The sequence below is a fragment of the Salminus brasiliensis genome, chromosome 9 (assembly GCF_030463535.1).
Source record: "Salminus brasiliensis chromosome 9, fSalBra1.hap2, whole genome shotgun sequence".
NCBI lineage: Eukaryota > Metazoa > Chordata > Actinopteri > Characiformes > Bryconidae > Salminus > Salminus brasiliensis.
Genome location: NC_132886.1, coordinates 18,974,224 through 18,990,070, shown reverse-complemented (window position 1 = coordinate 18,990,070; position 15,847 = coordinate 18,974,224). Strand labels below are relative to the sequence as shown.

The 15,847-nt window shown below is 40.8% G+C and overlaps 1 protein-coding gene across 1 annotated transcript in view; it reads right to left on the bottom strand.

The window, feature by feature from the left end:
* The window catches only part of exoc6b (exocyst complex component 6B), a 100,991-nt gene that overhangs the window by 55,303 nt on the left and 29,841 nt on the right, over window positions 1–15,847 (bottom strand). Inside the window, exons 7-8 of the mRNA XM_072687693.1 lie at window positions 12,916–13,086; window positions 7,866–7,934 (exon numbers count right to left, since the gene is read on the bottom strand). Of these exons, the coding sequence (XP_072543794.1) occupies window positions 7,866–7,934; window positions 12,916–13,086 (240 nt within the window). The remainder of the gene's footprint in view (window positions 1–7,865; window positions 7,935–12,915; window positions 13,087–15,847) is intronic.

The following is a 15,847-nucleotide window of genomic DNA, read 5'->3' as shown; positions in this document are numbered from 1 at the left end:
TACAGGAGGAGCCAAACACAAAAGGGCACATTCATTCTGGGCTTGGAGAATTCAGCTTTCCCAAAACTGCTCAAACCCGACAGTCCCCACCACCCTCCATTCCGGCACAGTCCATTATCTCACAGCAAGTCTCCAGAGCACAGGTCCTAACTTTGAAAAAGAGCAGATACCAAAAGTGAAGGAATGAGAGAAAGAGAGAAAGAGAAGAAAACAGTGCCTGTGGGATGGGGTTATCGACTTCTCCTGGTCAGTTCCTCTGAAGTAAAGGCTAATCATTCAGCAAGAACAGGAACTATTTCTCCCTCTTAAGACGACAGATAACAACGGAGTGCGGCACCAAAAGCACACAGGCCTCACATGTCCGCATAATGGAGTGTAGTGTGGGGCTGTGGTCTAAACACCGGTACAGTAACACATTATGAATACAGTCTTTGTGATATGTAAATCGAGATGGTCGCTGGTGCATCAATACTTCTGAACCTCCTTTTACACAGAACTTGAACGTATAAAGGAAATGACAGAAATGATGAGCAATTTCATTCATTTACCAGCTGAAAAGAATAATGTTGGCAAAAGCCAAAAACAGATTATATATGGGTAATTTTAGAACTGGGATACATTTAGCATCTCCCAGATAAACCTCCAAAATAATTAATTAGTGAATCAGTTTTGAATAATATGTCTAATTATACAAATTTCTCATTTTCAATAATACAATTTATACAAAAATATAAACCCAAAAGACTCCCAGTCCACACATTATTAAATAAGTAAAAATGTTTTGTGCAAACAAATAATATAAATAAATGTTAACTGCATAGAATATATATTTTATTATATGCATGTAATATGTAATTTCAGCAATTCAAAAATAGATTTTAAATTTTGTCCCAATGTTTTCTCAACTCTGTTACCTTTGAAATAAAATGACAATGCAATCTGCAAACAGTTAAATAAGATACCATGCGACCAGGAGCCAGTGATTACACGCCCTTTCCATGAGAGGAAACATGTATAAGGGGGTAATATGTGCCAAACCTTTAATCTTACTATTTTGTATTTATATTTATATTATAGTAGTATATTATTATTGGTCAAATATTGTATTGTGATATTGCTGGAGTCTCCCATTCAATTTGTAATAAACAAAAAAGTAGCACATGGAGTTGAGACACAAAATGGTAAAAAACGTCAACTCTGTTATTGTACACAGTTTAAACCATTTACACAATTTACAGAGCTGACTTGAGGGGTCATATTTCCCTACTTGAAATGTCTCCGCAATTTTAGAATGGGCCACAGATACTGAATAATGAGACTTCATTTGTGAAAAGAAGCTTGTAGCAATCAATACTGTAGTAATTACCCAAAAATGTTGCCAAACTTTACAGTCAAACCAAGTAAAAAAAAAAAATGTAGTATAACCCAATCATGTCATCCAGATTTTCAAATATTCAACCTGAAAACACAACCATTTCCTAATATTGTACAATACTGTAAGGTAAAGATGGCATAACAAATGGTCAATATCCTGCATTGCTTCATCAGACAAGTTTCTAGAAGCTTCTTTGCAAGTCTTTAAGAATTGACCTGATTCGGAACCATAGTACCAGGCATTCTATTACGATAAAGAGCTAGTTCAACTAAAGCAAAATTTGCATGAACTCTGGTTTGGCTATTCAAACAGAGACTGTGTCGTCATGTAATGAATACGTAATATTGATTATTATTAATTATTGTTATTATAATTATTATTATTATTATTAATGAATACACAATTTCAGCACCATTTGTAGTTAGTCTTCCTATGCATTTTCATAAAGATTTGCAAAGTAACTGTACTGACTGTGACCCTGTCTGTCCCATGTGCTGTTCCATGTTGTATCTTAGAGCTTGTATTGTGACGAGAAGTTGCTGCCAATTCTCCAGTGCAGGGCCATGCAGTAACATAAGGTGAAGAAACAACAGGGATGAAAAGGAGAAAAGCGGAAAAGCAAAACATGGATTTTCCACAAAGCCTTTCTTTAAGAACTTTTGAGTTCAAGGCTTATTGTTCAGCGATTCAGTAATATTGTGGCATGGATGACTGACAGACAAAGAAAGTGAGACGTCTAAGGACAGCTACGAGGCAAAAGGGATGAACATTAAAAGAAAACAAACAATCAGAACAATTTCTGTTGAAAAACCTTCTTGAACACTACACTGGGTACATGAGGGGAAAAGGGCACAAACAATACCTCAGCAGGTCCCTCAGAGAGATACCAAAGGTTAAAAGATACATGCTTGGGCCTGACCCTGTCCACTGGGGACGTGCACATACTTATCCAATGTGGGCTGCCTCTGCCAGACTCCTTTGATTCCTGGCAGTACAGAGGGGTCTGTTTCCTCCCTGATACAAATGTATGCACTCACACAAGCACACAACTCAAAGGCCCTGTGCTGTGGTGGGTCACTGCTGGGTGAACAGAGCCTGACCTGAGCAAAGCAAGCATGACCTTCGTCATCTCTCAGCGTGAAAGAATAAGTACTGGCACTTTCAGAAGTCTGCCCTGTGTGAGTGTGTGTGTTGGTTAAAGAAAGATCTGCAAAACTTGTAATATTTAAATATTTTGTTTTGGTACATATTATTTCCTCTGTTATCTGGTGTCGACCAGAGGGAAACCAAGGGTTCCTCTTTTGAGTGGTTCTGATCTTCCATGGTGCTACTTGAACATGTCAGCGATGCTTAGTTTAGGAGAAAAGTGCAAAAGTTTTGTATCTCCATGGCAACTTTAAAGGAAAACGGTAAAAATCTTAACTTTCAATGGAAATCGATGTAAAAAGATGCCATTTCAAGTCAGTTTGGAGCATTCCTATTGGTTCATTCATCAAGGACTTTGCTCTGAGTAGATTTTAACTACTACTGTATATATGGATAGACAGGCTAACCACTCTCTCAAACTGAAGGTCTCAATCCAAGCATGACTTTAATTAATTCTGCCATTTCCCTGATGGGCTCTGACTGGGTCAGATTTGGTGTTGCAATGAAAGGCCAAAAGGACATGGGAGTTTATTGTTTCTGGCGCGCTCCGAAACGAAGTCTGAGAGAACAGAAAAAAAAGTGCAGAACAGAACAAAGGGAAATGCCAAAACTATCAACCAAAATAACATGGAAATGAAACAACAATGAGAGGTGAAAGACCCAGAGGTACCAAGGTCACTTTTTATTAACACCTTAAGCTGCTACAGCTCTTTCCCTTGTATTCTTACAGCGTCCTTCTCTGCTGGTCTCTTTAGCTTAGGCATAATAGGCTCTCACGTTTCTCTCATTTCTGTGCTCTGCAGAAGGTTCACATTCAAAATGTCCTACAGAAAATTGGTCTCTCTTAAATGGTGCTCGGTTTTTATTGGCTATTGACAGGACACATTCAGATGGAGTCACTAAGCAGTATATACTACTAGATAACGCTCAAGAGTAGTGTAACAAACAAAAGGTTCGATATACTCAAACTGGTTTGAAACACGATCAGTAGGCCAAAAATCTGGGTCTGTGCACCTCACACATTACTCAATTTTTTACTAATTAAGAATAAATAAATAAAAAACCAGCAGAGACTCAGCCAGACTGAGAATTTGGTCTAAAAACAGTATTTTAAAAATAATAATAATAATAATAATAATAATAAATAAATTATTATTATTACTATTATTATTATTATTATTATTATTAAATATAATAATAATAAATAAATAAATAAAAAATCAATACATCAAAAATCAATACATACAGTGAGGTAAACAAATAAATACTGATACTTTTTATACTTCTGAGTCTTTATTTAAGCAGACTAACACTACGTTTACACTGTATTCTACAGTAAGGGTTTTTAGGACAGGACATGTTCCCTTGCTGAGAGGATTTGGTGGCATTTGGCCATTAGTGAGGTCAGGTAATGATAATGGATGACGAAGGATAAAAACGTATCCCAGAGATATTGGCTGGTTTAAGTTGGAACACCGTAGAGAAGTCAGCTCCACTGCTCCACAGTCCAGTGTTGCGGGATGACCGTGACCGTGCTAGCCCAGAGCATCTTGTTATATTGGCAATGCTTTTCTATGGAGATTAAATAAGATGTGATGCACAACTAAACGCCTGTGTCAGTAATGGGTGCACTGTGAAGTAGCTGAACTCACTCATTAAAAGAGGAGTCTGGTTACTCTTCTTGGCAGCAGTTCTGTGATCCAGGAGCACCAACAAAGTATAAACTGCACTTTTGTGCAACTTCGGTGGAGCTGCAAGAGACCTCTACAAAGCAAGGACTATAAAACTATACAAATATTTGTGTGAAATCCTATAACCCCACTCCTTCAGCCTACATGCTTTGTCGTCGCATGTCAACAAATGCATGTGTACAGCTGTCCATGAGGCAGAGCTCAAAGTGATTTTAGCCAGTAGTGTAAAACTGAATTACCTCAAAATGTAAGGGGAGCCCAGGAGCCAAATATAGACAAGCGCACATCACTTGGTGTAGAATATTGTAAAAACACATTCCAACCAGAAACAAACTGAACCAGGATTCGCTTGCATGTGGTCGTCGACCCACAATTATGTATGACCGATCCACACCCAAGTGTGAAAGCGTCTTTAATCTGAATTGGGCCATGTTTAATTTATCGCTCACCATCCTTTCCTGTTTCCTTTCTGTATTTCTGTCCCTCTCTTTCTCTTTCCCTCACTCGGTCCTCCCTAAGACATTTGGAAAGCAGCCAACCCAGGAGTCAAAACAGACCAAGAGGGGAAAAGCTCTATCCTGTCTTTACATCCCCTGGGTCATCAACTATCTCCAAATCAGAGTTCCCCATTTTTTTTTTTTTATCTCCCTCCACGTACTTTAATCTCCCCTGGGCTTCACCTAGCACACTTCAGGGCAGTGTGCACTCCCTTTCTGTCACATTACAGTGAAGTGTTTACATAATGCTTGTTTAAAAATGTAGAAGTAATGGGCCACTAAGTCAATTACCACTTCAACATTACTTCCTGTGAACGCATGCGCGCACACACACACACACTGTACTGTACGTACAGTATGTAGAGTGCGTATGTTCCAGGAAATCTGTCCTTCTGGGACAGCCTACATACTGCATTTTACAATGCAAGCATAGGGTGTTATTTCCCAGGGTTTGGAGGTCAGGGGTCCGGGTGGCACAAGTGGACTTTCAGGAAGAGAGGGATACTTCAGTTCGCCTATTTAAAGAAGTGAAAAGAAACACATCTGCTCTTTTAAAGAGAGGGGGAAGTTCACCTGTCTTTATCTTTAATATTATATATCAAGTATATATTATATATCAAGTAAATATACTTGACTACTGCAACTCTCTTCTGGCTGGTCTTCCTCTGCGCACCATGAGGCCCCTGCAATTCATCCAGAATGTAGCGGCACGAGTCGTCTTCAATGTCCCTAAATTCAGCCATGTCACTCCACTGCTGCGTTCTCTTCACTGGCTTCCTGTAGCTGCTGCCCGCATCAGATTCAAAACCCTGATGCTGGCCTACAAAGCCAAGAACGCACCAGCCCCTCCGTACTTAATGGAAATGCTCAAAAGCCGATCCGCTCCTAGAGTCCTTCCAGCTTCAAGTACAGCTCGGCTTGACCCGCCATCCCTCAAAATCCGCGGAAGACAAGCGTCCAGGCTTTTTTCTGTCCTGGCACCAAAGTGGTGGAACGAACTGCCCCTGGGTGTCCGAACGGCCGAGTCGCTTGCTGTCTTCAAATGCAGACTGAAGACCCACCTCTTCCGAGAATACTTAGACGAATAGAGTACTATGGTCACCTTATTGTCTTGTGTTTAGTAGTGTCTAAGCTTATCTTTTGAACTATTAGTCTATTCTAACTAGCTAAGGTTTTTCTTGGGTAAATAGCAAAGCACTTTGTAAGTCGGTCTGGATAAGAGCGTCTGCTAAATACCGTAAATGTGAATGTAAATGTAATATTAAAGGTCACCCAGCTGGTGACCTCTCACAGCCTCTCACAGGTCTCTCGCTGGTTGAGAGCTCTCCTCTAATGATCATAATCTTGAGTTAGTCTCTGCTATACCAACTGCTATAACAGCGGTTGGTTATTCTCCTCTAATTGTCAAGCGGGTTTCTCCCCTTCATAATGGTTTCATCTCCTCCACAGTAGTGAGCGGGTTTCAATCAGACAAGAAAACAGCCCAGGGGTCCTTGGGAAGTGAGCATGTGTGTTAGCCTACTGCCGGTAGCAACACAGTCCTAAGCGTTTGTGCTGTTTGTGATGCATATAAATTACGCCGCCCAAAATTTCCTTCTGTGCTTTTTTGCAAAATGGTATTACGGTATGTAAGACACGCAGAACGCAGTGCAAACTTTAAACAGTGTACCAAATAAACCATTATAATGCCCAGCACCAATTAGCAGGTTGCTCAGTTGGTTTAGTAGGTTCTGGTATATTAATATTAAGGAAAACGCAACTCTCTGTAAGCTCTGTAACTCATCCAATACAATCCTTATTTATCACAAATAATTATACAAAAACTGTTTCCCTCAATTTATATTACAGTTCAAGCTTAATAGCCACATCCTTATCAAGACGTCCTTGACAGCACCTATTAGCCTTTATCGGACCTGTGTGGGCCTGTAGATTTTCTCCTGTGTTCTTTTAGTGATGACAGCAGCCCAAACAAGTAACCAAGACCTTGAGCACCACCACTTGGGTTGTGCTTGTTGCCTTGTGCTGAGCTTACATCCCTTTTTATTTATTTATTTATTTTTTATTTTTTTGAAGTGTTCCTCACTTGTTTCTTTCTGTGTTATTGTTGTGGCTTTATTTCTGCAATGTGACCTTGAGTCTCATTTTAACTTCACGTCCTGCCTCAAAATCTTTCCATTCTGCAAGCTTGTGCTTGTGTATGTCTGACCACATGTGCTACCATCCTCCACCACTGCACTGACCCCAAACTGCTTCATTTTTTTTCCCTCACCATTCTCTGTTCCTTCTGATATATGTAAACAACCTTCCAAAGTCTCCAGAGTAGAGCAGCGTTTCCTCCTCTATTCTCAGGTCATTCCCACCAGATCCCAATATAAAGACCATTGTACAAATGCTCACTCTCACCCCATGTGGGATGCTGACAGTGTAAGGGCAAGAAGTAACATTGTGGCATCTTAAGAGTGCAACAGGCCCAAGAGAATACGGTGAGACATCAACACATGTTGGGCATGTACACACACAGACCATTACTCGCACTCAAGAGTTCCACTTCCAAGCTCAAAGAAAAGCAAACAGTTGGTGGAAAAGTGATTTGATAAATACTAGTTTAGTGCACAATAACGGTAAACCAATTAACACGGCTGACAAAGGTCTCTGGGAGCAGGAGACGCTGAGGTATACATCCATCATGTTGGTTGCAGTAAGTGGCTGTTTATTTGGGCAGGGAGAGTCCCAGGACCCTCTAGAAAGGCACTCATCTGAGGCCAACTGGGAATTTAACAGCATGCAGAGCAGAATACTAGAGAATATCCACATTTAGCATTGGCGATATAGCAAAAATATGATAGGACAACAACACACGTCATTTTTCTGATGTACAGTCACAGTCGTTTGAATTTATGATGACATCACGCAAATGTTTGCCTTTTTTTCACTCCGAAAAGCCACACAAATGAACCAAACACAAGCAGTGAAAGGCTGTGCAGTCCAGGGTAAAAGTGAATTACAGTGAATAAGGACACAAACCATGCTTTAACACACACAAGGGTGTTTTCAATCCCAGAGAACATTTAACACGCAAGCATACAAAAACTGAAAACTATAGGAGGAGATGAATAAAAGTCAGAGGCAAATCCAAGAGAGTTTAACTGAACTCACCAGTACAGTGTAGATGTGCAGACAGCGATAGACAGGAGAGAAGTCCACCAAGTCCTGAGCACCTGGCACCTGCAGAAGAAAGACATGTTACACTTAGGATTTCTTTTCAGGTCAGATACTACACACCACAATTCACAGTCATTCAGAAAGGGAAAAAACAGACTCTACTGGATCAGTTGTCACATTGTCAATCATTCAGTAGTCATAAACAGTTTAGACAAAAGTAATCCTTTGGTGTGGCTCAGCGGTCTAAAGCATTGCACTATGGCCGAGGGGTGGCAAGATCGAATCCCAAGCCATGCCACTAGTCAGAGAGCACATATTGGCTGTGCCTGCGTGGGTAGCTGGTGCACTCCCCTCTCATGGCTCTTAAAGCGATGTTGGTTGGGGTCTGTTAGATGGTGTGGTGAAGCATGTTGGCCGCCTGGCGAGGCCGCATCGGCGGAAAATTTGAAAAAAGTAAAGCCACTCGCAGTGCATTTTGGTCCACAATTAGCTAAGTAGTGAGCTTTGATGTTTACTACATTGCAGGTGCATTGTGGGAGATGTAGTGCATTGTAGTGTCCTCAAAATCATGTTTGGCTGACCTCCCCATTAGTGCCCTAAAATGTTGGTCACAGCCACAGCCAGTCGTGTGTTATTGTGAATATCATTATGGCCTCGGCTTGTGACTGCAACCAAATCACCGCCATGATGTTATTTGTGACAATACACACCCTATCATATTTAATCCAAAAAAAAACAAGCCGGTTGCAAAAGAGACGAGGATGAGATTCAGGTCATGCTTGCAGTAAACAAACTGTGGACCACTGTTTCATAGATTAAGCAAAGTTTCACAAAACACACTTGACCCCAACCTGCCTCAACCAACATGACCTTGCTGTTGCAAAAATCCAGAACTCCCCAAGGTTTCATCAAGTCAACGGCAACTAAACAATGCCAGCTTTCATGTGGTGCCCACAGAAAGGCAAGCAGGGAGCAACACTGGGAGGCAGCGGAGTCGCAGCTCCAGAGGGGAAGAGCAGCACTGAACAATAACCCAGAGTGAACGAGGAGAAAACAATCACACACATGCACCAGTGCCAACTCAGCAGTGGGAGAGCGCTGGGACAGTGTGTACAAAAGGCTTCCTCCAGGGCACTCGTTTAAAGCCAGGACTGCGGCTGAGGAACAGAGAGGTAGGGAAGGTGGCACAGGGTCAGTCAGCGGTCACTGATCAGTGACCTTGGGCACTGTTGTGTGTTGGAAAGCCCTGAGACAGCCCAGAGGTGGGCAGATTAAAGGCTGGCACAGGCTGGACCCCTGGTATGAGAGCGGCTTCATGAACTTCAGGAAAGAGTGATGACGCACGCGCAGGGTGAGGCGGAGACAAGGAATGGACTAAAAAGGTCAACAGAGGGGAACTAGAGTCAAAATGTGGACACCACTGCAGGTCAACAACAATATTAGAGGTCCCTCGGGTCACCGCGGAATGAACTAGTTACAGTAAAGAATGTCGTGGCGTGCTTGGTGCACTTCCTGCAAAGCCGCAGTTCCCAGTCGCAGCAACTTAACCGTCTAATAGATCAATAATGGCTGTTAATAGCAGGAAATCTGGTATACGTGTTGTTTAGTAACTTACGTTTCTAATTCCTGAATTACTGAAACCTTATTAATAATTTGTGAATAATTTTATATATTTGATACTCAGAACTACAATGTAAACAATCAATAAGTAGTTATTCATAATTATTATGAATTGTTGCATTACACTTTGTATATCTTTATTAGGTATGGCCTGATTTGATTCAGTGAGTTGAAATCGGGGTCAATCCATGAATATTTTAATTGCTCAGCTCTGATCCTTTTCAGTTTCAATTTAGCAGAGCGCCCTCTGGCGTACCTTTGGTGGCATTAACTGACATTATTCACAGTCACTGCAGTGAGGAGCATTCCCAGAAAGTAACAAAACGGTTTAGTGCCTGTTGTGGAGTGTGTTGATTTTACAGTGGAACAAGAAAAAATTTTATATCTGTGGTTCTTGTGCTTTGACTGCATTTAAACCACTTTTCCTTAAAATGGTTAGAAAATAAACCATCACAGAAACACTCTGTTCTACTGGCGGGAGAACCGCATGCCTTTGTGTTTCTAAAGCCAGCACTAAACAGTGCGTTCATATATATATATATATATATTTTTTTTTTTTTTTTTTTTTTTTTTTTTTTCTTTTGTGTGTGTGTGTGTATGTTTAAGAGATTCTACAGGATGTGTGCATAAGCCTTTTGAATGCGTTGTTCAGTATATAACACTATATAAACTGTCCACTAAAAACAAGTGATTTTACTGCTGTATTAACGGAGAACATCTTTACCTAAGCTGTGGGACTGCATTAAATTGTAGTTTATTTAAATTGTATATATGATTATGATTTTTATAGATATGATTATATTAGGGATCAACAGATTGAAAAAGAAACAAAACAGATGATAGACAGATGTTATATAATGAATATTTTTAAATCTTTAGCACGTTGCTAAATCAAAGTTGAATAATTTAAACAGGAAACTTTATTGTTTATTTATTAACAACATTATCACAAATGTGTCCTAATAGAAACTGTCATGGAGATTAAACAGATTTCACCATTAGGATGTAAAAGGGGGGGGGGGGGGGGTCTGTCACATTGCTATATTTTAGAATTTTGTGAATCACAGTGCAATTTTTTAAAAACACAAATATTTTTTTTTAAACTGCTACTTGTTATTTAAATCATATGTTTACAGGGGAAATTGATGGAGTTAAATAATCTGGTTATTGTTGCATGATACAGACTAAACACTATTTTGCAATATAATGATGATGAGGTTCTATTGAACTCTTGATGATGTGTTTGTTAGTAATTGGATTCAAGTGCTCTCCTCCAAATGTATTCAGCCATTATTCAGTTTCAGGTTGAAAAGATGTGATATGTCCATTCATATAACTCCAAGGGAGCACAGGCCCCCTCATAACAACTGTGAAACATATCCCTACTATTGAGGGAACTATGGATTTGGATTTAAGTGCTCCTCTCCAAATGTTAGCCATCCGATAATGTTGTGTTCATGGCTGTTTGCAAAGATGCAGTTTGCAACTGCAAGGCAAGGTGATAGTAGTCTGTATTGGCTTGGGAATGTTTTGCTGTTACCATAACAATTTTACAATGGAGACACTGTTCTTGTGTACGGACCAAAATAATTCATCAATATACTGTACAGTCTCATCCTGGAATATTGCAGTGCAGGACATTGTACGGTTTTCTCTGCTCTACCACACCTGATCTAACCCATGAAAACATGCAAGGCAGTGGTCCCCACAGTGCAGGGCTGGTAACCGCTGCTTCACGGCATTATGAAATCATTAAATACCAGAATTTTACACATGAGCCACAAAAAAGCATGTGGAATGACACTGTTTAAAACAGCACCCTTACTGTGTTTAAATCAAAAAGACAAAAACTTCACAATAACAGAGTACTAACAAAAATGTTTATGCAGATGAACTGAACCTTATGTGGACAAGGTGGCTCACCATCTGATAAACAACAACATTTGTCCTCATGTTTGCGTCAGAGGTCTCTCAGTACTCTACTACAGGAAAAGGCTAAAAGCTCCTTCTGTCTGTCTGTCATGAGCCTCCACGGCTGGGGAGCACGTCCCACATGTCTCACACGTATCTCTCGGCTCCCTTCCCCTACCCCACCAAAACAAGAGCAGAGACAGGACACGCCATTAAGAAAGGGAGTCCATCATTAAGAAAGGGAAATCATTCTCAGTAACTCCAACAAAAGCTGGAAAAACTGTCTGTGTCCCAATACTTGCACACATGTCTTTTGTGTGCAAGGCATCAAATATGAAGTCTTCTAGTGTTTATGTCTCAACCATTAGAAAACCACTGGGCAAGAATACGATCAGTAGTAGAATAGTGCAGGGCTCCATTACAGGAGTACAGCCACCTAAGGCTTGGATCACTGATGACCAGTTTGATCCCCACAACCATCAATTTTCAAGAGTCCCAAAGAATACAAGTCCTACAGCTTAGAGTAGGATGGCCCTTCATATAGGGAAAAATATCCCTACCATTCAGGGAACTATGGATGCTGAATGAATAAATTCCGCTTACAGAATTCTTCAAGAGACTGTCAGGTTATTTGTCCTTGAGCTAAAGGTGAAGTGCAGTTGGGTCATGCAACAAGACAAATGTTTGGAATGGCCTAGACTAATGAACAACTACAGTAAATATATATAGAAATAAATAAATATATTAAATTACTATCACATGTTTTTTTTATTATTATTATTATTCCTGCAGGGTCATTTTACTGCATTATTAGACTATGGTGTAAGATGTACTTGGGTAAGATATGGGGCCCTATCTTCTTAAAGGTGCACGTATTTGTCACTGTACAGTGTACACTGTACAGCGAAATGTGTCCTCCGCATTTAACCCATCTGGTAGTGAACACACACACACACACACACACACATACACATACACACACATACACACATACACACATACACACACATACACACACATACACACACATACACACACATACACACACACACACACACACACACACACACACACACACACACATACACACACATACACACACACACACACACACATACACACACACGTTAGGGGCAGTGAGTACACACACACACACCCAGAGCAGTGGGCAGCCAACTCCAGCGCCCGGGGAGCAGAGAGGGTAAACTGCCTTGCTCAAGGGCCCAACAGTGGCAGCTTACACACTGTGCAAGGCGCATTGCGATGCTCGTTGCTATTTTACACCCCGCCAACAGTCTATTTTCACACCTTCTGCCTGCATCATTTAAATAGCAATGGTGCTTGCAAATATATCTACGCAGATGGGCGTGGTGGTCTCAAAATGATACATTTCTGGCCTATTGCTATCTTGGCAACGGAAAACACAGGTGCGCCTGTCTGAAAACAATCCAGGCAGACATCAGGCGATGACTGCTATCTTGCAAGGCCTCATTTTTCCGTCAGTGTCATTTACCTCATCATCTTCCTCATCCTCTACATCTAGTATCCCCGAATCCTGTTCCGAGAGTGGGCTGCCACCTGAGCGGTCCTTTGTGCCTGATCCCCCCTCCTTACGCAATCGCCGTCCACTGCCTGTGCGCTGTTGGTGTCTAACCACGCTGTCGCAAGAGCTCTGTACTTGCGCCTAGAAAACACAAGCATACACACTTTATGCACAATGTGTAGTCAACACAACAAGAGTGCAACAATAGGTGTAACTTTTTTTCTTGTAATATGATTATTGTTTTTCCCTGCAAAATACTTTCAATAATGAACATGATTAGTTTCCATTACCACAGTGGCTGGGATATGCAAATCGTCAAAGCAGGTGTTCGTTCACTGGCAGCAGTATGGGAAAAATTCACTGCATGGAGAGGAGTAATTACTGAGCTCTGAAGGCACTCAAAAGGAGACAATGCAAGTCCCGAGGTTTCTTTTAACTGTCAACTTTTCCCAGGCTGGTTCCAAACCAGTAGAGACATTGTCCTCCATTCAGAGGTCTTGACAAAACACTCCCTACTCCATCTATATTTACAAAAAACTAAATGTGGCTAATTATATCAAACATAAAAGGAACGAAGCACCAACAGGTGGCTAGATGCACAATGTGAACACAGACATTTTCACTTCATTTGAGCACAACTCTATTAACGATGACCGCCCAACGCCAAGGCCAACGTAAATTCCTACATCAGCCCTCACGTCAATGCTCACGTCAGTCGTTTTGTGAGGGAACTGCACTAATTACTGACTCCTAAAAGAAAGGTGGATTGGGGGAGAATTCAAGCTTGGAGAGCCCTCAAGCCATTGTCTGCAAGCAAACAAAAAGCACCCCAAGTAAAGGAGGTGAAACAGGTTCTACCCCTAAAGAATGAGCATAACAAACTCCTAAAGCAGTTGTGCTTGAAGAAGTGGACTCAAGCAGACGCAAGCAGTCCATAAAGGGTGGTCTTGATGGTCTTGTTTCAGACAGGTTTCATCAACATGTTAGCATCTGAAGAGCACCATGGTTTTTCCTAAAATTTTAGAATGGTAACTGCATCTGTTGTGTTCTTTCAGAGACATTTGAGAGTTCGCATCCATACAAGTAATGATGTGTGCGTCAGAGATTCACTGAGAGGGCCGGAGACGGAGAAAGGAGGAGATGGGCATGCAAGCATTCCTTCTTGTGAAGGAGCCAATGGAGGAGCAGCAGCAGAAACAAGAGGCTTTAAAAGGGTCAGAAGAAACATCAGATTGTAGAGAGAAGATTCATTATTGGTTCATTATACAGAGTTGTTTAGTATAGTGTTTCCATCCAGTGTCAATCATTTTGAGTTTTGGTTCCGCTCAGGGCTTCTTCTTCATGTACTCATGAACAAAATTAGGATGTAGATACTTATAAATCTGGAGGAATGTAGGTGTACAATGTCAAAACAGCAAATGCTGCATTTTCACTTTTTGATATAACGGCAGCTGTTCTATACACGGTCTCAATTTCATGATGAATGGACCAATAGAAATGATGCAAAATGACACTTTTTACACTGATTTCCTTGGAAATTAATGCCTAAAACTCTGTAGGGAGACATGAACTTCAGGTTGTTACCTTCATAAACTTTACAGACCTTAAAATTGAACCTTGGGGGACACCATAACGTGCTAACCTGTTACCAAATAATGCAGACTATTTTCTGCATCAATGCCGCAGTAAATAACAATTTAAAAAAAGGGTTAAGAATGTTTGTTTTTTTCCTTTTATTTGGCGATACAAGGTTTTGGTGCAAGAGCAATGTCATGAAATTAACGTTGAAATGATTTTTTAGCTAGTTTCACTTTTATTTTGGAAACGTACAAAGTAAAAGACCCGATCTCATGCAAGTACACAAGTGCAGGATATATTTGACACTGCTGCCTTTAAAATATTCGATTTTCTGTTTATGGGTGGAGATAAGAGTTGCTCGATCAGCTGTGCTGTACAAAGGCTAAAAGCACCAATGATGTTTAGAATATTCTTATTTTAATGCAATTCTATAGTCAGCTACACTTTAGTAAACTTTAGTAAAAGTTATGCTTATATACAGAACCGTTTCAACGGGATGCTTAAATGATCTTTTGTGTGGTAAAACGGTTCTTTGGACTGGTAGAAATTCTATAAAGCCCTTTTTAAAAAGGGTTCAGTTTAGAGGGCCCTACAAAATTAGCACTGCTAAATGACACAATAAAGGTAAACTGTATTCCAAAAAATCCTGAACTGACATACTGCTGAAAGGGGGGAGGGGCCTGATAAAGACACGAATAAAAACATGAATAGGACAGTAGTTGTGATTACTGAGAAGTAAACTGTTTTCAGTGAGGTAGTCCAGCTACAGTAGACAAGGGACTGTGATGAGGGAGCATGACATCACTGCAATGTCCTCATACATGAGGTCTGTGTGTGTTTGGTAACTAAATACAGGTAATCAATCTCCTTCTACAGTACTTCACAGGCAACACAATGTGTTTTTCATTAATGTATCTGCACTAGGCGGGACTGGGGGAGTACCAAGCACTGCCACTAGACCTGCTCTAATGCAACCAACCAAAACGATCAAGACCACAGAGACCCTATAAGTTAGGGGGAAGGGAAAACAGCAAGAACAACGATGAAGGGAAGCACGTTGTCCATAAAACCTCTACCGATTCTTTACACTTGTGTCTTTTCCTTCACACTCCCTCCTTCCACACATACACACATGCAATAGGCCCCAAGGCATACAATGGAGCCATTATTACAGCAGCAGATACTCCCAATATATTTATTTTCAGACGGTTTGTTAGAGGAATTAAAACAATCACAGGAGCAGGGACTGGGCCTAATTTCCAGTGGAATGGGAAGCAGTCAGTGAGCCTGGATCACAGAGCCCCTAGACAAACAGCCTCCTGTT